Here is a 25,481-nt window from a genome sequence, read left to right as displayed (position 1 = left end):
ATTTTCGATTGGGAGAAAAGGATTATAATACAGTAAAAATCTGATAACTATGCAATATTGAGCTTTAGTTACTTAAATGTCTCCCAAATTGGGTCAATGGATCCTTACACAGAGATAAAGACCAAACCAACACTCAAACACTCAAAGTGATATCAGAACTGTGAAGTGCTGCCAGAATGTGCATCTAGGTACTAAGGAAATAACGCCCCATTCTGTGTGATCTATTTGTAGAGCAAATGGTGCATAAAACTGATTCTCCAAAGACCACATTCGGTGGAATTGGGGGGGGGGGGGTCGGCAAGAGACTCCCCCTCCTCCTCCTCCTCCTCTTTCTTCTCCCTCCCACTCTCCCTCTTCCTATCCCTCCTCCATCTCTCACTATTTGATTAAGAATCAGATGAGTGGATGAACTGAGAGGGGAGCACAGCAGACAGCCTTTGCTCCTCGCAGCGTCTCTCAAACACCCCTGGGGCGTTGTTTATCCGTTCGGTCCCGCGACAGACACCCTCTGCCTCTTGAGCTACGGGGACCGGCTTTCAGAACTCTGTTTACTTTAGTTTTTCCATCTGCGCGGACCACAGCAGGACAGCAGGTTGGGGGGAGAGGAGGCTGAGCAGGGAAAGGGATCAGGAGAAAATGAGGGGAGAGGAGAGAGCTGGATCGACAAGCTGAACAGCCTGTAAATGCGTGCAATACTTCCTCAAAATAAAGAAAGAGGGTTGAGGTATGACTTCCTACATCCTTCCTCCCGTGACTGGGAATAAGTTATCATTCTGTCTACAGGTGCTTATTTTGTAAAAAAGGAAGAACCAGTGCAGGCATCATTGAAGATTTGGAGACAACTTGTACCATCCGGATCCCGTGCCCATCTCAGTGGCACACCCCTAAACTGAAAACTGGCTGAGCTTCGTCTGCGAGTGGCAGAGACCATGGAGGAGCCCCATCTGGAGGACCAGCACCACTACGGTGGCTCCCTGTTCCCCAAATCCACGCTCATCCCCGTGACCATCGTCTGCCTCCTGCTGTTCCTGGTGGGGGTGACCGGCAACACCATGACCATCCTGATCATCCAGCGCTTCAAGGACATGAAGACCACCACCAACCTCTACCTGTCCAGCATGGCCGTGTCTGACCTGGTCATCTTCCTCAGCCTGCCCTTCGACCTGTACCGCCTCTGGAAGTACGTGCCCTGGGTGTTCGGGGAGCTGGTGTGCCGGCTCTCGCACTACATCAACGAGGGCTGCACCTATGCCACCATCCTGCACATCACCGCCCTCAGCATGGAGCGCTACCTGGCCATCTGCTTCCCACTCAAGGCCAAGGTGGTGGTGACCAAGCGGCGGGTCAAGTATGTCATCCTGGCACTGTGGGCATTCGCACTGCTCTCCGCGGCCCCCATGCTCGTCCTGGTCGGGGTGGAGTACGAAAACGACACGCACCCGGACTACAACACGCGGCAGTGCAAGCACACCAGCTACGCCGTCTCCTCCGGCCTCCTGCACACCATGATCTGGGTCTCCACCGCCTACTTCTTCTGCCCCATGTTCTGCCTCGTCTTCCTCTACGGCTCCATCGGACGCAAGCTGTGGAAGAGCAAGAACGACCTGCAGGGACCCAACACCATGGGGAGGGAGAGGTCCAACAAGCAGACCGTCAAAATCCTGGGTTAGTGAGAAAACTCCCTCTGTTCGCAAATGATCTGCTCATTTGACTGTTGTTTCGTGATGAGTGTTCCTGTAATGGTGCTTGACATTTCACTTGACTAAGCGCTCACGCCCGTTCATCTGAAGTGCGCACATGTCTAGATTCCACGTCCCAAATTAGATGTTTCGGTTAATTAAATGTGTTTACTTTGCATCCTCTCTCTGCACTTGAGCTGTAATTAGTAGATGGAACGCTGATTGAATAGTGATCACTTAGTCTCTGAACGTTAAGTTCTGTGCTTCTGAGTCACATAAGCACACGGATGAAAACAAAGAACAACAACCAGGAGACAGGGGGGAAGGATGTAATATAGCTGTATTACCACAGAAAAGAACAAGCACTTTTCCCTTATGTTCATTTGAGGAGTTCCCTGCCATTCCTCACTCATTGCCAGAGCCACTGTGCTGTCTGCTTTATGTTGTATGAAATTCTTTATATTACATGACATGTCCGGTGCTTTTATGGGAATGAGCTGCAGATAAATTAATACTGTGCGATTCATCTTAATCCAGTTGCTAGAAATAATTCACTTACTATAAACACACTGCCAAATTATGTTTCTGTAATAACGCTCTGTAAGGAGAATTGCAAGACACAAATATTTTAAGTTAATTAATGTATCACATAATAGAACCCTTTTTATGCATTAGAGTTTGATCAACTTACACCATTCCTGACATCAGGCTCACAAATCATGAATGTATGGCTTTTATGATTGACATGCTGATAGATCTTTGGTCCCTGTGTGTTTCAGAATTAAGAAATATTCCCCCTGTGCCATGCAAAAGCCTTGCTCGACTGCAGTCTGTAAATATTTGATCCGGATTATCTTCTCTGACATTAATAAGAGTCATTTGTGTGGTGCACAGAACAAGGGCTAACACTGTCAGGCTCAGCGCATAGTGTATCTACATTTGTTGGAGCCCAAATTAAATTGTCATCTGAGACACCCATAAATCAGGCTTAATGGGAATTGCCATGCTCCCCCGTTCCCATGCTTTGTGTCTTACTTTAGCGCTCCTGCATGGATGATGTGAAAACTGTGGAAATCATCCCTCACCATGAAGAGCCCCAGAGATCTCACAGTCTGGCAGTGAAACCACAGTATGATTCCGCAAAAGTCATATTCGCATTGTTAAGCTCACAACCCTTGAGAATCACTGGATTCCCTGTTCATCCTTCAGGACTGCGTGTTCCATTCTTCCAGTAGGGACGATGGGAATGTCTCCTCTTCCAGCTTTAACTCTTCCTGTGGACATGGCTCTTTTCTCCTCTTCTCATTGACCCCCTTCCTCTCCGACCCCCCACTTAACTCTTCCTCATCACCTTCCTCTTCCTCCCCTCTCCGCAGCGGTGGTAGTGCTCGCCTTCGCCATCTGCTGGCTGCCCTTCCACATCGGCCGGAACCTCTTCACCCACGTGGACGACTACTTCACGGCCAAGCTGAGCCAGAACTTCAATGTGGCCTCCATGGTGCTCTTCTACCTGAGCGCCTCCATCAACCCCGTGCTCTACAACCTCATGTCACGCAAGTACCGGGCCGCCGCCCGCCGGCTCTTCTTTGGCCGCCACCGGCACCACCCCACCAGCCGGAGGCAGATGTCCACGAGGGACGACATTGCCACCTGCGACGAGACCCTGACAGGGGTTTAGGGTGTGGAGCGCTCGTTCGCTAAGACCTTCACAGGAGGGTGGGGAGGGAGAATCAGACAAGGGGTGTATTACGATGCAGAGCCCTTCCGTGATAGAGTAGAAGAGGAATGGCGGACGGCACGTGCGTACTGTGAAGGAGGAGGAGCAGGATGGAGCTGGGATGAAAAGACAATGGCCCATTACCAAGATCTCCAATCAGGCTGTAGATGTTGAGGAGGGTAAGATTAAGAAAATGAGTGGAAATGAAAAGAAATGTTATATATCGATCAGAAATAGCCACCATGATGTGCATACGCATGCGCATTCCCAATCGCAGTGAGCCATACGGACAGACAGAGACACTGTTAAAATGTACAGTAAAGATGTGGTCTTTTCACGCTCTTGGTTGTGCAGTTGTTCACGTCAGAAGATGCTGATTCTCAAGGTGAACAAACTGGGAATATCAAGAAAGTTCCAGTCGTCCAGGCTTGGGACACCCAGAAAGGGCTGACTACCTAAATGTGATATAGAGAGTTGGTGGAAAGATATCAGCAATATTAGACCCTGACAACTCAACCTCTGAGCACAAACAATTTTCCCTCCTAAAGTATGCACATATAATTAATAGGATAGTTTGGGGTAAGTTTGTGTCCAGATGTAATTAAGTAGAAGAGAGAAGATTTTGATGCATTTGAACAAATACATGATTTTCAGCCAAGATGAACTAAGACAACGATTAAGAGAATGTTATCTTCATGGACACGCACAGTGTAACATCTACAATGGTTTGTCAGGAAATGCTGTGGTCAACAGAGATGAAGTCCTCACTTCATCGAGAACATGATATACACTTGGGGGCCAGGTAGCAGGATGAGCCGTGGTCTTCTTTAAGTAACAGTGCTGTGAAAATACGTGTATAAATGTTCAGTGATTGAAATTACACTCAGACAGTATTTCTAATCTAAGGATGCAACGTGTTTTAAGAGTCTGCTTTCAGGAATGCCAGTGAAAAGAGACTAACTGTATGTCAAGCGTTGTAAAAAGGGGCAGCAGTGTGTTTTAGTGTTAAGGATCAGGATTTGTAATCAAAAGGTTGCTAGATCAATATCCAGGTGGGGCACTGCTATTGCACCTTCGGGCAAGAAGCTCTGAATAGCCTCAGTAAGTATCCTGATATATAAATGGGTCACATAAAAATGTAAGCTATGTAAGTAACCCTGGATAAGAGTATCTGCTAAGCAAATGTAATGTTGTAACACACAGAGTGTTGTACTCATTTTCATGTGAGCCAATGCACTGTCTTAGTATAAATCTGAATGATCTTAGTTGTCTGCTTAAATGGCAGCATGTTTAATAACATGTCATCTTTAATTGTTACTAATAGTATCTGCAGCACATAGGAATTAATGGGCCGTAGTTTGTGGTTTCCAGAGATCTTCAATACCGATCATCAACCCGATAGTCTCTTTGTTTCAAATGACATTGGTCTTCAGAGTGAAAACTTTATTGTGTGCAGCACAGTGGATAATTTCTGCATTAAAAGTCTGCTTTCTCTAGAGAATTCATGTTTCAGAGTGCTCATCCTTTGTACACCGTTGATCAAAACCAACCTGGTGATACCACATAAATATGAAAACAGTGCACAATCATGCACCTACTTCTTAAATGTATCACGTCTTCTTTCTCAGCCTCGTAAATTAGATCCCCAGGCCTCTGACCTGGGGGCTGCATGTGTTCTGCGGTTGTAATCTAGGATCACTATTGCATTACGTACTGTCTGATTAAGACCAGCATGCCCCCTTCCCATCTCACCATATGCAAAGTAATAGCTGCTTTCTCATTGCATTTAGAAAAAAGGGGTCACCGCTGTCAGTAGCAACAGTGTCTAGTCCATTATTTTCATCCCCTACTCTGCCCTAATCTCTGATCAGATACATCAGGCTATTATTTCTCCTAAAAGCGAGTTTCTGGGGTCCTCTGTAAGAGGGCCCTCCTCTCATCACTGGGATCCGAGGTCTTGTCCTCCAGCTAGAGAGAGACTGATCAGTAGAACAAGGGAATTCACTTTGGCACACTCCTCTCATCTTCGGTGCAGCTCATTAGAGAGCAGTGATTTCACAGCTCAGACTTAACTTTCACAGTTAAGCCCGCAAGTTTCTGCCACAAGTCTCAATAGTCTTAGATCTGAGCTTCCTGAGCACTTCCACTGACACTCAAACCACAATGTCCTTCAACACAAGCTACCCCTTGTAACATTGCCTTTTCCATCTGGATTTGGAAGGGTTAAACGACTTTAGCATTGAACTACAAAGCATTTAGGGCTACCGGTCCACATAACGCCCTATCTCATTGGTGCATGTTTTTTTAAATTAATTTCCTGTCATCACTGTATATGAGGAGGCTCCTTCTGAGTAACCACACACGCTCCAGGGTAGGTCTCTATGACCAAAACATTAACAATTGTCTAATAAATCTGGCGCGCAAGGGTACCAAAAACAAACAGCAGCCAGATTAGTGCGTCTTTTTGGTAATATAGAGGCAGCTCAAAAGCAATGACTCCCTGTCTGTGAGCTCAGACCAGGCCCTCTGTGTCTCCTCGTGTCTCGCCATGTCCCCCGCCACTCACTCTCACACAGTGAGAGGTGATGACGCTGTGCTTGTGTTGGCCCAGCTCCAGAGAGGAGAACAGCAGGAGAGGGAGAAAGACAGTTTTCAGCACCCCCTTTCTGCAAGATGGATAAGGCTGGCCCACTTTCACTGGTTTATTGTGCGTTTGTCTTTTTTTTTTCCAGTTGGTTGAGATTTGAATTATATAGATCTGGACATTCAAGTCTCAGATGTTCCAAAAACATACATTTGTCTCATAAATCTAATTAAAAGGGCATTTTGCTTTACTTGGATGTGAAAGATAAATTGACTGTGGAAGATGAGCAATTCAACACTATTTTAGAGCGAGAACTGCATGTGCCCTTTGTACTGTGTGACTGCAAACCATGTGATTGTCTAGATTTACCACACATTACAGGCATTTGACAAAGTGAAAGAGCTGGGTTGAAAAGAATGACACTCATAAATGGATGTTTGCTGTCTGAAGATTTTGAAAACATTGTACATTTTTACAGTGGTGCCGTGTGTGAGTTTGTGTGAACAGAAGTGAAAATGTATTTTGATATCGAACAATCAATGCTCAAAATAGGTAATGATTGATGTTCATTATGTAAGTTGGATAGCTAAATATTTATAGCTGTACCACTGAAAGAATGGAGATGTAAATACGTGTTTCACTTTCAGTCCCCTGAGTGGACCATTTTAGTGCCCTTTTCTTGGATCAGGTGAATTAATGGTTTTGGCTTGTGGTCTATCTATGTTATGAATTCAGCTACAGCTCATTATACTTAGAAGCTGGTTTGGCTAATAGATGTCTGTATTAGTGCAAAACATGTTTGATTAATTTTAGAAATTAAGGATGAGGAGTTATCAATAATTCAGTTTTTTTATTTCTAATTGATGGTTCTGTCTGGACTGGCTTTGCTCCTAATAAACTGAAACTGAATTATATGAATGTCTTTGCTGATTGATGAAGTTGTGTTTGAAACCCCACATGTTGCACCCCTGTGAGGCAGGATTTTGCTGGTGAGTTCTTTTGTTCACTGCCGTATGACGACCTTGATTTATCTCTGTTTATTTGAAATAAGTAATTGTAAAATACCAGACTGGAACAGTACTGTCCAAACACACACACACAATGTTCAGACCAAAACTGGAACGAATCATTGATCACATCAGATATGACATTTCCAGTTCATTTGTAGCCACTAACACTAAGATCATAGACTGTTTGGAGTTGAGGAAGATGTTGTCGCATAGTGAGGAGGATTAATAACATGGAACAGGATAAGTTCAGAATTATTCCCTTCTTATATAGTTGCTTCTATTAAACGTTAATAATGTCAGCGTTGTTTCAACACTCCTATTCTGAGCACTGAAGGTACAATATTCTGTTAGGTGTTACCACTCCCTGCAAAGATTACAAGTAGCCCTGTTTGTCATGGTAAGACCTGATCTGAACCCTTGGGTGATGTTTGCTCTGAATACTGATGGAGAGATTCTAGCTTGTAAGGAAGAAGAGAGGTCCTTCTCAGTGGTGTCTGTCTCATGAACTGTCAGGGTGTCTCATATAGTAGATTTTATCTTTAGTGTAACATTCCAAGCCAACACCACACTGAACAGTGACAGCATCAGAGAGCCAGCACTCTCCCTGTGCGTGACTAGTCCATCTGTAAGCACGACCTATTAAAACATAAACATTGTGATATACACAGTATATGTTTTATCATGGGTTTATATTACAGACAGTATTATCTGCTGTGTGTTGTATTAATTAAGGTCTGATTCACTTAAAGTTTGCTTAGAAGTCTGGCTGCCATCACAGACCATATTGTCAGTTTTATTAAATACATTGTCAACGCACAAATACCACAAAATAATTCAAGTCACATTTCTTCTCTCACCTAAATATCTATGACTATTGATGTGAAGATGCAATCTTCACCATGAAATTTTCTCTGCTGTTTTTATTTGTTCTATGAATGTGTATTTGTTTGTGTTCAGTGCCCTTAGTTTTTAACAACACAGACCTTGCAATAGAGAAGCACTTTGTCATCAGATTCACCTTTCAGTTCGAAACTATGAGAATGTATGCATATGTGAATGTGTGTGAAGAGCTTAAAGGCATTAGAGAACTCGTTACTTGCTTAATTGATCGGCCACACCTACGAGGTCATGTGTGTGTAAAAGAAGGATTATGTGAAGTAGGAGAAAAGAGTAAAGACAGAACTAAGGAGGGTTGTAATTCACTCCTCCTTGGGGTTTTTACATTTGTTCTTGTTCTCTTAACCATTTTATCCCTTTTGCATATGTCTGTTTTCCCAGTTTTAACACGTCTTTATTTAGGATAAATTATCTTAGACATCTCCATTCCTGTGTTTTTAAGAAGACAATCTTTCGTAACACTTATAATAAGCATTTGATTTATATATATATATATATATATATATATATATATATAAGAAACCTAAAGGACCTACAAAGGAACCGCCACTGTGGTGTGTTTGTGGGTACGTTTGAACATGAGAGAGAGGAAGAAGAGAGGAATGGTTTCTTTCATTTTCTTATTAACATGAAAAACAGTGATTTAACACTGAACGTGCCATCAGTGCCTGCAGTGTACCATTTCACACTTCATTTGGATTTGGGAGTAGTAAAAGTGAAGGCCTTTTTTGGTCCTCTATGGTGCACAGTAACATCTTTTATTTAATTCTTATTTTTTGCCATAAGGGGGAGCTACAGTCTAAGGCACAGCTTCTACTCTCAGCTCTGCAGTGAAGTAATCTAATTGCTCAGCTTTAGGAGGAGAGTAATATTTCTGCAATGAGTGCCATTCCATTTTAAATCTGATTCCTCATCTTCCATGTTCTGGATTTTTGACTTTGTAGAGGAGTGTCCATTCTGTTCAGCTGCTTCCTTTTCAGAAAATAAGTGCTAGTATGCTATTTCCCAAATGAGCAACAAGACGTTGCTTTTTTGTGGCACTCCCAAAGTTGATTTCCTGTTTCTTGTGCTTACACCCACCTCCTTGGGTCTGAGTGCCCTCTGCTCTCAGTCAAGAGGAAGCAGGATTGACATAGTGTTCAAAGACGAGTGGTTTCCTGGTGCTAACACGGTACCTTTGTCTCAGAGTCCAGCTCGTAAATGGTCTTCCTCATTTTCTCTAGGATTTCCCATAAACCTTTGCTTCATCCTCCCATTCTTTGTAGCAGTTTGCTACTGTTGGCATCCAGTCTCCCACCCTCTAACCCTAAGCAATCTCAAGCAGGATGTGATAAAGCTGTATATAAATAACTCTGAAAGATGGAGAAGGACATTTCAGCCAACAATGTGCACGGCTAGTAGCTTATCTAGTCATGTCTGCTGTATGTCACTCAGTTACTATTTTTTTAAATGATTTAGTAGACAAATCAATATTTTACAGAAACACTGATCTTATGTTGTTATTTTCAAACACAGACAGAATGGAACTGATTTTTTGCTATATGTTTCTGTTAATGAAATGAAACGGAAAATAGCAATGCAAATACGCTATATGGTAAATGTACAAAAATCTCTCTAAATCTAGCTAGTGGTAAGCAGCTCACTGTCTGAACCTTTGATAGTGCTTGTATACACAGGCTAGTGTATAATGGGAATTACAGAGCTATACTCTGCCCCGCCCTCTCTAATGCACACCGTGTATTGCGAGAGGTTTTTGTTTCTCCCACTCACACTGGGAACTGCATGGACAGCTGGACGTCCTCAGATCTCAGCAGCTGGTGAGACATTCTAGCTCCCTTTTGCTCAAAAAAGAAACTGAGCAGCAAGAAGACCTAAGTATCTATAATCTCTTAGTATTACTCTGGCCCTTCCAAAGGTCAGAGAGCATATCCATTGCATCCACCACTCACTGAACTCTGTGGATGGCTACTGTCTTCCTACAGTACCTCCCCCACTCAGTAAAGGGGAGACACTGGATTTTATACAGTAGTCTTACAAGACCATGCAGTAAAGAGACACGGCAAAAGCTGACATCCTTAGAAAACATAATGATATAGGCCACTTACTTCACTGAGTACAGATGCAATGTTCCAAATAATGTGACCCAACATATCCTCAGTTCCATTTTGTAACTTGGCCAAGTGATTTTTCATTAAATCTGTAGACTGTAAGGATGTACTTTACTAGAGAGTAGCCTATTCAAGATAACCAACAAATGCAGACTAAATAAGTGACGTAATTTGGTGGAATTATGTCCAAACAGAGTGCATGGTTGCATCCCCTCAGAGAAGCTCAGCAAAGAGATATCTTGAAGAAATATGAAGTGTAATTTTGTGTTTTGATTGTCAATTTGATCATCTTGCGTCAGATGCGTGTTTGGCAGGCTGAAGAATTTGGGAAATAGCATGACTGTCACAAGTTTTCTGAAGACGTCTTCTCTTGCCAATCAATTATTTAATTAATTGTCTCTTATACCAAAATCTACAATCCCCATGTTTAACACTAAAGATGCAGCATCTTAAAAGTTAATTCCACCTAAACCAGGATGTTATGAGTCCATTACCAGCCTTAATTTTTCCTGTTTCTCTGGAAATTCAGCTGGTGCTGCCCGGGGAGATCGTGTGCTATCCCGTAAAATAACGATGCCTCTAATTCTCCTTTGGTGGCTCTCGTGAAATGATTATGACAAATGAAACGAAACCTTCTGCCTGTCACAACGTCTTCCTGTGGCTAGCTGGCTGGCTACATTCTAGCAGATGCTGCTAGCATTGGGGAGAATTGTGTGTGAGAGTCTAAATATAAACTGAGACCACCCATTTCAGATGGGAACGCTCAGAATCTATTCTTTCTGCCTGTGTCTTTCTGAGTGTGGAAGTAGTCGATGTCAGCAGCAGAAAGAGAATATAAGCAAAAGTTTGACAGCCCCCTAAATAAAGCCTGGTGAAATCGCAGGGGATAAAACAGCAGACGGAACGAGGATGGAGGTAAACAGCATTCAAGTGCGTTTAATAAAGTGGATGGATGTTCAAACGAATTCAGTGATCACGTATAGCCTACCAAAGCACAGCGTGCGCAGCGGTAGGCTGTAACTTCTGGATGCTTACAAGATGTAAAGTTATGTTCAGTCTGTAAAATTGTAAAATGGTATAGGCAGCTACATTTAAGATTGTGTGGCAACACGTCCATTTAAAGTCTTGTGTTTTTTAATTCTGCTGCAGTAATCTTATGCTTTGTTCATTCTTCATGTTGCCATGCATCCGACGACACTTTTCTTGGTGTCCTACAAGAAGTTTAGATAAAACGAGCTGGGTTTCTGTTATTATACCAAAACATTTATTCAGTTGTTCAAACAAGACCTTTAAGTGGATAGAGGATTATCAGAGAGTAAATGCACTTTTACCGTGTGTAAAATGTCCATTTCGGGTATTACTTCACATTTGTATAGGAGTAAAATGAAATCAGAAGAAAGCAGTAGCTCTCACATGATTCAGGAAAAGTCACAGTCGAACTGAACAATCGCTGTATTTCCCCCGTATATATGTATATATGCTCCACTTATCTGTTGTTTCCAGGCTTGATACAGATGCTTTGTTCTTCTTAAACTCTTCAACAGTGCAGTTAGGCAAGATAGAGCTGTCAGTCATTGTTAAATAGGTGTTAAGCAACAGGCTGTTATCACACATTTTAGCACATTTTTAAACAGGATATAACAGGGAATTGCAAGACCATCCTTCCATCACGTAATGCACTGTTAATGGAAACCATGCATGAGGGTAGTCACCTCAGTGGGGTAAGGAGAGGCAGTTTGTGCCTGGAGATTTGTTTTAAAAAGGATATTTTGTGCTCCTGAGTGGCTCAGTCAGTTAAGAACCCTGTGGCCTTGGGTCCAAGCTCAGCCATGGCATTAACCTGCTGTGGTAGCCAGGGTGGGTATGTTGGCAGAGTCTTCTTGATTTGTTGCTTTTACACACCCTGCAACTTTTGGGTATCTGAGCTCCTCAGCTGATTTCAAGTAGATGCATCTATTCTCTGTTTGACATCTGCTGCTCTGATTTTCTGTCACATTTATGGTTTGAAAAATGTTGTTGTATTTTACACAGCATAGTCATACCTACTTTTGCTTGAACTTCCCAGGTTTCAGGACAGCCTGCAGCACCATCACATAAACTTGCAGGGGAAGCACCTCTGGCTCACTTCCGATATAGCTAATGTAGAGTTCATGGAGTTCAGTGGAAATGCAGTTCATCAAGAGATTACAGTAAATCCTGCTACAGTTAATGTCACAATAAAACAGTAGTAATAGCAATACTAATAACACATAGGTAACATTAACACCTTCTTGACTTTGCGTCTATGAAGAAACTCCGACCACTTACTTATAGGATCGGTTTGTGCCAGAAGATTAAAGCCATTTAGGGCATTTTAAAGTGGGAATATTTAATGACAGACAAGCTGCTGAAAGCCTTTGAAAAAGGAGGAAAAAACATCCAGTAAAGTTAGTGGAGCTTTTAGCCGTACACCGCTGTGCTGACAGATTGTGTTCAGTCATGGTGGGTGTGTGTGGTTGGTTTCTGGAGGGTCGGAAAAAGGAACATATGGAGGGAACTTCAGTTATATGAAATGCAAAAAGTATATATATATTATAAAAAAACATCACAGCTGTTTCTGTCATTACACTTTCCACTATTTATTACCTGTGTTGCTTACATAAGCATCTATCCATTCTAACTGTAATGTTACTGTTGATTACTGAAGAGAACAAGTAGTGTAGAGTCACTGAATTCATGATTACTGTGTTCAAATTACATCTGAAGGTGGCACAAATATTCTTGCCAAGCCATTCAGTGTAGGGTATAGCATTGTTTCCACTGCAAACTTCATTGGGAGCAGCAAACCTGATATCAGGGAGCAGCTTTAAGCAGGCAAAAGCAGTGCTTTCAATAATATGATTTTCAAATTCAAGTGGGTACTGGGTTACAGTAGTTAGCTTTCCAAAACAGCTTCATTGAGCAAAGCTTAAAACTAAGTGCAACTATCCTACTCTCTGATGGAACATTTATTGGATAAATATTCACAGTGGTTAATTGTGTAATGAAACTAAATCATTCATTGTATGTTGTCTCAAGCATACTGAGGCCTCAGAACTGATCTGTCCTCTGTTGTACTGTCATAATGGATATCATTGTTCATTCTTTAAATCAGATTAAAACCTATTCCCATGAATCTGTCTGATAGCAAGCTAGCTAATTACTCTGGTGGTGCCTGCAAAAATTAATTGTGTAGACTCCAGCCATCCTACATCTCTCCAGAAGTGAAAGTTTGTCTTTGATGTATGCCAGGGACATAAAAACCCCAACGATGGTTTTTGATTCCAGGATTTATGGTCCTTTGCGAGTAATCCTTTGGATTGTTATCTGTGGTTGTTAGAGTGTGATTAACACTGGGTACATTACTGATCAGGGGATTACCTGAATGACTGACCATCCCAATTATAACAGAGTCAGGTGGTAGTTGGCGCCATTGCCTGATAGTCATAAATACCCATACAGGGAAAGGCAGTGTGGAATTGTCATGGTCAGCAGCCTAGAAACAGTTGTCAGCAAGTTTTAGTTTGTGTTAACTTTCAGACAGGGAATATTTTTGCACGTACTGAAACCACTTTTGTTTTTTTAAGATTTGCACACTCTTGAAAAAGTGCACTGAAGCAACATTTTGTGGGGGTTTTGATTAAACTCAATCTCAAAGATTAGCCTGTGTATTTGGAAAGAGAGCAGCAAGTCGGGGAACGCTAGGTGGGTGTTGAAGCAGTGCAGCTGTGGATTGGGACATAGTTATGTTTTTAGCCGTCTCTGCTGTGGACTGGCAACTTGTCCAGAACTTGTACTTATATCCTAGCTCCATCACCACAGCAATATTGTAATGAGCCGTTTGTATTGGGCGAATTGGAATTCCGTACATAGAACATATGTGGGACAACAGGTTGGGTTAAAATCCTGACATATTTTTGACCATTACTAAAACAATGCAACTGTCTTGGCAAAATGGAATAGATATCACTTTGTCATCATGGTGTGCAAGTGCTGATGACTGAAGTGTGATTTTAAGGTAAGTGATTGAGTGGTGTCTCTTCAAAGGCCCTTCACACTGACTATGGTGTGCAACATGCCAGGCCTCCTGGCTATGTGATTCCATCATGTCCTGAATGCCAGTTATGTGTGTCTTCTGCCAGGCAGGGCCAGGCCTGCCCTAGCCCCACTCTGACAGCTGCAGGGTCAGGCTAGTGTCTCAGTCAGCGACAGAAGACAGGAAGAAGAAGAAGAAAGAGAAAAGAATTGACTGAAATGAGAGAAATATGGGGAAATGGGGGCTTCTCGGCGAACATTAAAACTACCATATCATATTGTGGTTAATGCAACATTAAAATAAATACTGTTGAGCAGTTTCTACAAGTGATTGAACAAACTGTGAATAAGAGTACGACAAATGATAGCAGAAAGATATAGGCATTAAAAAGGACCACAGATATCTAGGTGCCACCAAAATATACTGTAGAAATATGTAAAAAAAAAAAACAGAAAATATTAAAAAAAAACAAGCATGAGAATAATTGATGGCAATAGCAGAAACAAAATAAGATTATAACGAGACAATAGGATAATAAAATGATAACTGAATGACATATGGCCAACAGAATTTCAAATTAAATGAAATGATTACATCAATCCAATGATAGCATAACAAACAGAATCATAGCAAAATCCAAAAATAGCTAGAAAGAACCTAACAAAAGGGAAGTAAGTAGAATCTTAGCAAGGCATTATTGCCATGGAAACAAAGAGATAGTTTCATTTCTTCAGCACTGGGGGAATAAGTTCAACCAGTATATTCAGGTTGAACTCTCTGGCGTCATTTCTTGCAGGTTGCAAAATTGATCTAGATCTCTGTTACTATAGATAAATCCCCTGTGAAGCAGTACGGTGCAAGTAGGCAGCAAACCTCCCGTCCCCCCTGAGCAAGCCAGCAACCCTGCAGTTTCCCGCTCCATTGCAGAATGCAGCACTCAGTTTAACCCTCCCTGACCCCCCTCCACTGGTCGGCAGCTGATCAAGAGTCCAGATTCCTTTAATCCCAGTAATGGCTCAGCCGTCTTGTCCAGAAGAGCAGCAGTTGACATTGAGCATATACATGGAGATCTGTGACAGCTAACATGTGTCAGCTGAAAGGCGTACAGGGGCTGGTCCTTGGTTTCTGGCATCCTTGGAGGCTGCTGCAGACAGTAGGGAAGAAAAAAGAAAGGAGCAAGAAGAAGAAAGGAAATTTGATTGAGCATTACTTGATCTTCAATTTCTGTACTGGTTCTTTCTGATGAGTATCGGAGCTGGAGGTGTCAGGTGCTATGTTGCTAGGAGCACATTTGCAGGGCGCTCTGACCGAGGAGGGACAATACATGTTGCTCTGGAGGGCTCGGTCAGAGTTCCTTTTCTGATTCTCTTCTCACACACAAAGCAGTGACAGCAGGTCTCATAATAGATTTTGCCGGGGCACCTTCTCCAGTATTGTACTTGATGCATATGACAATATGTCTAATGTGCATATCTGTGCTGCAAGCCCTTCACAGGAAGGGCATGATCCTATGAGCCATTCAGGCTCTGACAAGACTTCTGTAGATGGAACCAGCAGTATATCCGATGGTAATGCAAGGCTAAGGTCCTGGACAGAGGTTTTTCGTCATGTCATCCTGCTGCTCTTCCTACCATGCATACCTTCCATGCAGGGGTTTGCATCTCAGTGCAAATGGAGTCACGCACCCTTTTTCGCTCGGTAATTTCAGTCAAAGGCTGACAAAGAACAGCTTTGTGAGGTTGTCTCAGGGCCCACATGGTCCCTGGTGGGGTCATCACAAGGTCTTTATGGACAGACATGGATGGCAAGTAGCTCCTAAAGCTTTCTTGAAGTTCCTTTACCGAAAGGACATTACCAGAATATTTTACGGGTAATGGCTAAATAGGATTTTCAACGCTCATTAGAATGTTACGGTATATGAGGAGAGGGGGGTGGAGTCAGCTGAAATGATGTAAACAGTGTGTATACTGAAACACAGAATTCTTTGTTTGGTCCTCATTAAAAAACAGACCCCGCTGTAATTGAATAATTCCTAATAGTAACTGGGTTTCATCAAATGTTTTCATTTTTTCATTATCTTTATTTGTTTGTGAGTTATTCTGACGCAGCGCTGCATCATCTTTTTCCATTATTTTATCATTACTGGAAACTGATCCCATACACTGTCCTATACATTTTTTCTATGAACTGTACTCACAGACCCTATAGACTAATTTCTATATAGAGAGCTCTTAGACGTCTGGTTACTTAACTGATTTGTCTTCACAGAAGCAGGGAGATCCAAAATTTGAGTGTGTGCGGTAATCATCATACTCTCATGGATAATGGACATGCAGCTGTGTAGATAAGTTAGGCTAGAGGTGATATCCATCGTCATGTGGGAATACACCTGTGCCCCTGCTCTACAAATCTGTGTCATGTGGATTTTACTTTCGTAAATAGACACAAGTACTGTATTTCAGATGCCTTTGTGAGACTTTAAATTTTGCTGCATGTGTGTATGTTTGTTTCAGTGTATTTCTTCTGGTTATTTGTCTCTTTATCTATCTTTATTTATGTGTATCATTTTATGCATGCATCCACATGTTTTTAAAATGGGAATTTGCACATTAGTCTGTTTTATTATGTTGAATTACATTGGAGGAGAGATGTGATCTGCCACAGTCTTTCTGACATGCTTCTTTTGGTTTCTGCAGTAATTAGGAACAGGGAGACTAGGGGATGTGAAACAATGTCCATTCTTGTTGTCTTATAATTATAGAGGATTGGACGAGCAGTAATATGCTGATCTCATTGGTCACCTTTCTATTTATGTCGATGTTTCAGGATAGGATTATGCGCTGCAATTGATTGAAAGGTCAGTGGGATGGGATAGCTGTCTCCCTTAATGTCTGCCCATTGGGACCACAGAGAGCCAAGAGCTCTGGACTGTCATGATAGCTTCAATGCAGCTCGGTCTATAGTTCCTCATCTGTCATGGAGTTCACTGCCTCAGTTTTCCTCTCTTCTCTGGATTGCTGAGTTATCTGTTATTAAAAAAGATGATGTTCAAATTTCAGTTTTATTTTGTGTGTGTGTGTGTGTGTGGTGGGGGAGATTCTTTATTCTTGTTCCTTGTTGCTACCATAAACTGTATCCAGCTGGCAAAACTGGATGTTTAATATGAAACAAAAATCCAGTTCCTTGTGAACCATTGTGAACTCCATTGTGAACACCAGTTTGTCAGAACATGAACAGAAGTTTGTTTTTCTGAGACAGGAAGGAGACTAACAGTGATGAGTAACCCAGAGTGTGGGGGTGGGGGGGGGGGGGGGGGGACAAGGGATTGGGATTTATTACAATTAAGAAAAAACAGCAGAGGAAAGGATATTATGTGGATTTGGTACAGTGGCTTTGCAAAAGTAAATATAATAACAGAACCATCCAGCCCATGGTTACTAATTATGGGTGGAGGGAGTTATATGAGTTAAGTCATTCTGAGAGGTAAAGAGAGAGAAAAAATAAACAAGTAATTAAAGAAATTAGGTGGAATGTGGATGTCTGTGAGCTGGCTTACTGTAGGAGATATCAGCATTTCTATGGCCTGGAACACAGTTGATCCTGTCAGACAGACATGAGGAAAGGGGAGTGTAGTCTGCTTCATAAAGTTTATGCACAGAGAGAATGAATAAATGGGGAGAATGAGTGCTGTGTGACTATTGGCAACTGGGGTTTTTCACCCCAAGGCCTGAGGGAGAGAAAGGAGGCTACAGTCTAATCCCTTCACACGTATTCATGCCTATCTTAGGATGAACAGAACATGGCATTGGAACAGCCTGCAGTACTGTTTCTATTAGACAAAGTAAACATATTTCTGCAATGGAGAAGCAGACCACATGACCCCACTGTCACACACAGCACCAGGGCTGCTGCATCCCTGCCAAAACGGGACCATTACTGTCTGGAATGGGCACCTGCAGTTAGAATGGACAAGGCTGGCATTATGGGTTTAAAGAACAATCTGTACTTACAAATATTGTATACTGTTGTATAGTACTGTACATGTAGAGCTGTGTATAGAAGAACTGTACTTGCATTACCACTTAGAGTCCGGATAGCCTAAAGATCAGAGGTAAAGTGGAAAGCCTAAACTGGGGAAACAGAGAGAAGGACTCAGGGAAAGTAGCAACTATAGGGTGAGACAGCTATTCAGGGCAAGGATAGCAACAGAAAGTGAGATAAAAAATGTGGGGGAAAAAAATTAGAAAAAAACGTGGCAAAGACAGATCCCTGATGCCAGCAGCCACTGTGTGATGCTGAGCAACTGCTCAGCGGAAGCCCCCTGCACCCATTCATCCAGGCAATGCCCTGCAGCCGTGCTGTGTAGATGTGGCTAAGTATGTATGCACATTCAGTGATCTTTAACTCACTCAGGGTGCTTCATCGTACTCCCCATGTCCATTACAGCTGCTCATCCACATACTGTAAATGTCAGTGTATCTACACAGAAGATGGGCACCATCTGTAGAAAATAAAGCTCCCTGTATGGTTGGGAGCACAGCCCTCTAGCTTTCTTTTGTCAACATCAGTTTTTTCTCTGAATAAGAGCAAGGATTTTTGCTCAAAAAAGTCTTGTCAGAATTGTGAGATAATTTTTTTTAGCTATGAAGAATCACCTCATGTCCATACTGAATTGTGTAAGGTGTCAAAATATTTAACTTATTGCTATCCTGCTAGTTTTATTGTTGGTTTAATTTATTGAGTATTCAGTAGTTGTATATTCTTAACAGGGCTCAGAACTGTGCCTAAATTAGTAATTTGGAGTATTGCAGAGAGACAGAGATAGAATCCCTACTCAGTCTCTACCAAACTATTCTGAATTAGCCACAGTAATAATGGAATCAGTGTACATTTCCCATTTGTTCTCATTAAAACTAAACTTCAGATGAGCCCATGAATAGACGGTCATGTGGGGAAATGAAGCATTGGAACGTTTTAAAAACCCACTGGTTCCATGGCTAACCCTTCTCCAAGGATAGCTAACACTCCACACAAAGTGAATGTTCCTTGACAGAATGAAGGGTTGTTCTTTAAAGTTGCACCTGCTTTTACCTTTGCTTGTGGAGCAGCAGCATGGTGTTTGCAAGGCCTAAGAAAATATTGCACAGAGGCTGTTTTGTTTGGTTTACATAATGGAAGGTCTCTGGGAAAATATCAGCGATAAACAGGGACACGATTGGCTAACACATAAAGGAGAAACCAATTAATCTGTGATCTCAATGTCAATCTCAAGCTGTTATAACCCCTCTTAGAGAGTGGGAGAGAGGGAGAGTTCTGTCTGTTCTCAAGCACATTGTCTGACCTGTGTATTTCAGAAGAATTCTCCAGTCAACCCCTCTGTTGCTGAGCTGACAGGCAAGTTCAAAGGTTACAACATGTCCACGCCTACAGGAATCGAAGAGGTGGGGTTGATATTCCCTTACAGACCTCCTACTTTTCTCCCCCCCCTTCCTACTACCTCTTATTTCACGTAGTTTGTGCTGGAGTCCATTTGCTGAGGTAAATACAGTAAATACTTTTGTTATAGGGTTGTTAAAGAAGAAAATATTGCTGGCATTTCAAGATAACATTATGTTGTGTAAGGAATACGCTGTACCTCACAGCATAGACTAACAGTCCTGCAAAGCCAGGGGGTGAAAATTAATAGATAATATATTTGTAAATAATCCTGTCATCCATTGCTGAACAATTATTACCATCAGATTTGTCCTGAGTCTGTATCAGTGTAGAGTGGTTATTTCCCTTTCCCTTGTGTGTAGTTTGTACACATGCATGCACTTTTTATACCACTGTATTGGATGTGCTTGATGTACTGAATCTTTGTAAAATCAAACTGCATAAATATGGTGTTAATGTGCTGACAGTGACTGACACCGCATTGATACTAACAGTAGAACACATTGCCAGAGCAGTGAGTGTTTGCCAGAATCGCTGATCTCAATGCTGTGACTGCGTGTTGGAATCAAGAGTGAATGCAATCAATGAATGTCAGCATGGTGTCAGCTTCAGTGCAGTCACTGTGTCCAGAGTGTCAGTGTGGTGGCTGAATAAGACCCCAAGTCTGTGCCTCCATTTCAGAAGATACCTGTCAGGAGACGCCCTCCGTGCTCCCTGCAGCTGCACAGCAAGAGGGCAGAGGGACACAATGAAGAGGAGGTGAGACCAGCTGTCACAGGCAAAGGGCCCTTACTTAAGGACATTGACTGATTTATGCTTGTGTGACTCTTTACCAGCATACCATACAGCTGCAATAGAGGGTTCAAGCTTAAATTTCCACTCACAGTCCATCCCTTGAAACAGTATTCCACACAGACATACATCAGTTGATGTCCAGTTCGTACATAATAGTATCTGTCTCTTACTCTGAAGTTGCACTGTATCTTCACAGAATTGATCATCAGTATATCATCAATGGTATTTATCACTAAGACATTGTTACATCGTGATAGCATGTCTCACATTTGTAGAGAGATTAAAATTCACTTGGTTTCCAGTGCAATACAACCTCTACTCTTCTGGTTCTAAGAGGTTCTGGTGAGGTTCACAATTCTCTGAATGTTCTGTTTTTTATTCATGTTTGTCTTAAGCATCTCTGTTTTCACCACAGAAACCTGCCACTGTTTCTCCACATCCTCCAAAAGTCAAGATGAGGAGCTCTCCCCTCATCGAGAAACTACAGGTAACAGTGAGTCAGAGCTGATTAAGCAGTGTGCAAAGAGAGGTATAGTTCATACTACAGAAGTTGCTAATTTTTGAACATACATTCTGTTTAACTGTGAAAAGTTTTTTTTTCAAACATTACTGACTACTGTCAGGATGAATTTGGATGAACTACTGCTCATTTGAGGAAACAATGTAGCATATTTCCTATTCAATACAGTGAATCATAAGTGAATTTGGTTCATAACGTTTCTAGAGCTATGCTGCCACCTAGTGAAAAGAAGCAGTGGATACACAAATAGCTCCTTTCATGAGGCAACGAAGAGAAGGGGAGAGGTCTATCCCTGAGCACCTTCAGGATTGGCTCAGGTTAATGAGCTAATAAGCTAGTAGAGCTGCTATTCAGTGGCAAAGAGCTGAGTCGCCAGTCTCAGCGGACACGGGCAGCCACAATGGGGCAAAAGGGCTGGCGTTTCTCTCTCTTCTTCCTCTCTCCAGTGCAGGTAGGGACTGTCCGTTTCCTCCCAAAATCGCCCCCTAACTTGGCATGGGTGAGGGGGTAATCTTTTTATTTTATTTCTGTAAGATTATGTTCGTTCTGAGTCCTTCTGTGTCATGCAGGCTGGGATCACAGCAGGGGGATGATTATGGCGTTGCCGTTTTTAAATTTGAGGAGACGTGTTAAGCAGGCCACTAATCTCCGCTATCAGGTGATTCATGTGTACTTGCTTAGCTGCCTGTAAGTTCTTGTTTTGAGATCTTGCTGTGGTCTTGGTCATGGTTTGTTTAAAATTAGAAAGTTGACATTGAACAATGTACTTTGGGATTGAGTGTCTCTGTGTCCCTTTGAAAAATCTAACTGTAATACCTGCTCTTCTGTGTTCTGCGTCTTTCTGGAAAAAGAAACTGGACAGACAACATTAAAATGTATATTATCTTGTATTGTAGTTTGACATAAATGTACTGCCTTGTGTGATGTCAACAAAGTAGAGCTGTCAGAATATATGAAGAGCTGTATGAAAATATGAAAGTGAAATTGTTTATTATAAAGTTTGTACAGTCACACATTGTACTCACGTAACACTTTCTGGGCTTTTGGTGACTGATGTTGGGTCTCCCTTTGTCTCTGCCCAGGCCAATCTCACATTAGCCCCCACGGCCCTGCTACCTCCACCCAAGAGTCCAGAGGTGAAGCTGCACCCCCCGCCTCTCTCCCCTGACCATGGTCTGAGTCCCCCTAACCATACCCTGAGCCCCTGCAGCCCTGCCTCAAGTAGCCCCAGTCCCACCTTGAGCCCTTCACAGCACACTGATGAGGAGGCCCCAGTCAGCTTTGAGAACCCCCCTGAGGGCACTGTTCTGCCCAGCTTCAACAAGGTAAGGTAGGCAGTTAGTCACCAGTGCACCCATGGGTGAACTAACACAGGTCTTAGCTGTCCTGAATACTGTAATTTAATAACAGTACAAGAGGGGAAAAGTGAGGAGATGTTGTTGTAAGTCTAGTGGTTAGTTAATTGTAAATTACATAAATTGTACATTATATTGTTAGTATACATTGTAATTTACATTTACATTTACATTTATTTATTTAGCAGACGCTTTTATCCAAAGCAACGTATAAAAGTGCATATAGTAAGAATAGTGACAGTACGGGGACAGGATGTGTACAGTTCCACAATGAGACAGTAGTTCTCAGCTGAGAGCAAGATCTGTTTGAGGACACAGTACTATCTGATTTGTACAACTACAGCGTATAGGGCAGCTAATACAATACACCTTCAAACTTCAAACAGCAAACTTCAACAACTTCAAACAGCGTAATGAGTGTCAGAGTAAAGGCGGCGACAAGAAACAATTCAAAAAGCACACAGCAATTTACAACAGCACTGATTGGGGGGGGGGCAGCAATTGTGTGCTGGGTCAGTCCAGGTAGAGTCTGAAGAGGTGTGTCTTCAGACCCTGTCTGAAGGAATGGGGTGATGGAGCTGTCCGTAGCAGGACAGGGAGTTCGTTCCACCACTGGGGAGCGATGTAGGTGAAACGCATTTATAATAACATCTTTTCAGAGCCATGTATGTACTTAGTTGTACGTCATATTGATGTGCTTGGTTCCATACAAAAAAATCTTCCATTTGAAAATTAGATGACCAGATTTTTTCCATTATTGTCAAAATTATGAAATGAACATGTAAAGAATCAAGCTAAAGAATGAAAACAGAACAGAGACTGCTGTAGACTTCACTGCAATATCAAATGCAGGAATAATCAAAACCTCTTTCATTCAAAAACTTTAATTCAGTCCACTAATGTTATCTATTCAGAACAGAGGGATTGTTGTCCTTCATTTGTTCATAAAACATGATCCCATTTATTTGTGCATTGGGGAGGGACATATTTTGAGGCTTGAAGAGACAGAATCAGAGAAGGATCATGACCGGTATACCCTGCAGTATCAGGAAGGACAACACAGACTCCTACTTGTGCCAAGGCCCAGCTCTCTGTGTCAGCTGTGACGTCATGTTGATGCAGTAGGAACATTTTCAGACACATTCTCAGTGAGTGTCTTGCGCCCAGTCCCTCAGCACTCAGGAGGGTAGAGCCTATTGCATATTCCATAATCTCCTTAACCTACTTATCCCTCACACTCTACTTAAAGCGCCACTCAAGTCTCTGTTACTCTGCATGGTGTCTGCTCCTTCTGGCACCTTGCCTTTGAAACCACTGAACATTACATGATTGGCTGAACATTTATTCATCTGCAAATGTAATATTGTGCCACAGATCTGTCAAGTCTTCAGTCTGAGGAATCATCTCACTGTGAATGTGCAGATAGTAAAGGGTTTCAGCACCAATGGGCAATTGTTGCTAGGTGCTTTCTAACTCAGTTATGGTGTTTTCCATACCACCCCTACTTGACCCATGCCAGTCTCTTCTAAGCAATGCCCCAGGATTGATTTCAGTCGCATGACTTGGTGATTTCTTCCCTGCAAGTTTAAAAATCCATTAGTCTTCCCGAACCAGCCAAAGGACCTACCCAAAAAACTGCCTGCCACTATGAATTTCTGGTATTGGAACAATATGACATTTGTAGCAATTGTAAACAAATTGTTGTATGCAAACTTCTGTTTGAGAGCCTTGTAAGGCCATCTCTTTACACAAAAAAACAGAAGTTGGTTCAGATGAGCATTGCTCTTTCAGAAAGGCATTTCATCATTACTTTACTTGAGCACTCTCACATCCCCCTCTTGACAGAAGATGAAGAATCAAGTAAACAAGTCTACGTTTTGACCCATAAATACTTAAATACTTACCCATAAATACTCCTTTTTGTCATGTTGAGTGATGTCAGGAACCATACTTTCAGTTGCATTATAGTTTCCAAGAACAGTAAGCATTAGGAAACAAAATCAAAACACATTTATGAAGTATGAATCTTTTTCATACTTCTGTAGACATTTTATATATGCCATTTGGAGTCTGTATTTTTAAACTACTTTTGGCCTTGATTAAGACTTCATCACTCATATTAAGGGTCTGGAGTTCATGTGAAACAAGCCTCAGAAGGGTACAGACATCTCCATGAACATTAGAGCTAAGCCAGATATAGAGTGGGACAGTCTAACAACAGGAGCTATGAGGCTGCATTCAGTGTACTGACTGTGTATCCGGCCATATGTGTGTACATACAGGGTCGAGCACGTCTATCTATCAAGCGCCGGCTGCCCACACGACAGCACAGGAAGTCGGGTGGTAAAGAGCCAGGGGCCGAAGGAGGGAGGGCCTCCCCATGTCCATCGGATTTCCAGCATCACAGTGGGGGAGAGGAGGAAGGATCCAAGATGGACCACAAGGAGTCAGAGAGGGGTCAAGGAAGCTCCTCCTCCCTTCCTGAGGCTAAGAGGCAGGCTGAAAAGAGAGACAGTAGAGGGGACAGCACTGGGACAGGACCACCAGATGAAGCTCGAAGAAGTGCATCTGATGACACAGAAGAACAAGTGGCCACTACAGAAGAAATAAAGCCACTTGGAAGTGGTTCTACTGTTGAACTACAGAGGGAGGGGGAGGGGGAGGGGATACAAGTGAAGCCACACCCAGACGACACAACAGATGACAGGAATAGAGCTAGCTGGAAGGAGGAGGAGGAGATACAGTCCCAGGAAGAGGAGGGAGGGGAAAAGAAAGGGATCACCAGAGAGAAGGTAATGAATTGAACTCGGTAATCCTCCTTAATCTGAAGGTTTAGTATTATCATGGTTCAAGAGAAGAGCACCTCACTGCCTTCATATTATTGAGCTTTATGTTTGTCTTTATTATACAAAATCATTATATAAAAAAAAGGTGTTCAGAAAGGAATGAATTCTTCAAACATTTACCAGATTGTCCCTCAAAAGTAGATGGATAATCACATAAACAGTTTTGTTAGTTTCACATCTCTCAGATATCTATATTCTTTCTCAAATAACGTATCAGATTATTCAATTTATAGTTATTTGTTACTTATATATGTTTGTTCTCCCCAATATCTAAACTTGCTTTAAATATTATTTACTAAATTCTTGGTCTCTCTTGGTTTCCCATAACAGGACAAACCCCCAAGAACTGGAGACTGAAGAGGATCGTTTGGTGCTGCACAAAGAAACCAAAGACCTGTGTCATCACTGAGCCATTTTCACTTGCTCACTGCTTTGTACATGAGCCAAAACAGAAATGGGGTTATCATTTGGCTCTTGGCT

General features: G+C 42.2%; 2 protein-coding genes across 3 annotated transcripts; both read left to right on the top strand.

The window, feature by feature from the left end:
- The first annotated feature begins 707 nt into the window (after positions 1-707).
- Positions 708-4,425, top strand: mlnr (motilin receptor). Its single transcript, XM_036536881.1, has 2 exons — positions 708-1,665; positions 3,056-4,425. Exons 1-2 carry the CDS (start codon positions 930-932, stop codon positions 3,355-3,357), a joined length of 1,038 nt encoding a protein of 345 aa, XP_036392774.1. The 5' UTR covers positions 708-929; the 3' UTR covers positions 3,358-4,425.
- A 6,348-nt stretch (positions 4,426-10,773) lies between these two features.
- zgc:153184 (uncharacterized protein LOC751652 homolog) lies at positions 10,774-25,481 on the top strand. Of its 2 annotated transcripts, none has more exons than XM_036535924.1 (7): positions 10,774-10,910; positions 19,404-19,490; positions 20,170-20,244; positions 20,696-20,767; positions 21,883-22,125; positions 24,438-24,947; positions 25,332-25,481. In XM_036535924.1, exons 1-7 carry the CDS (start codon positions 10,905-10,907, stop codon positions 25,356-25,358), a joined length of 1,020 nt encoding a protein of 339 aa, XP_036391817.1. In that variant the 5' UTR covers positions 10,774-10,904; the 3' UTR covers positions 25,359-25,481. The 2 variants fall into 2 exon arrangements, with proteins under 2 accessions (XP_036391817.1, XP_036391816.1); XM_036535923.1 differs by having other exon boundaries at positions 20,167-20,244.

Source organism: Megalops cyprinoides, chromosome 9, assembly GCF_013368585.1.
Source record: "Megalops cyprinoides isolate fMegCyp1 chromosome 9, fMegCyp1.pri, whole genome shotgun sequence".
In the NCBI taxonomy this organism is placed as follows: Eukaryota; Metazoa; Chordata; class Actinopteri; order Elopiformes; family Megalopidae; genus Megalops; species Megalops cyprinoides.
Note: the sequence above shows the minus strand (reverse complement) of the source record. Positions and strands in the feature narration are given on the sequence as shown.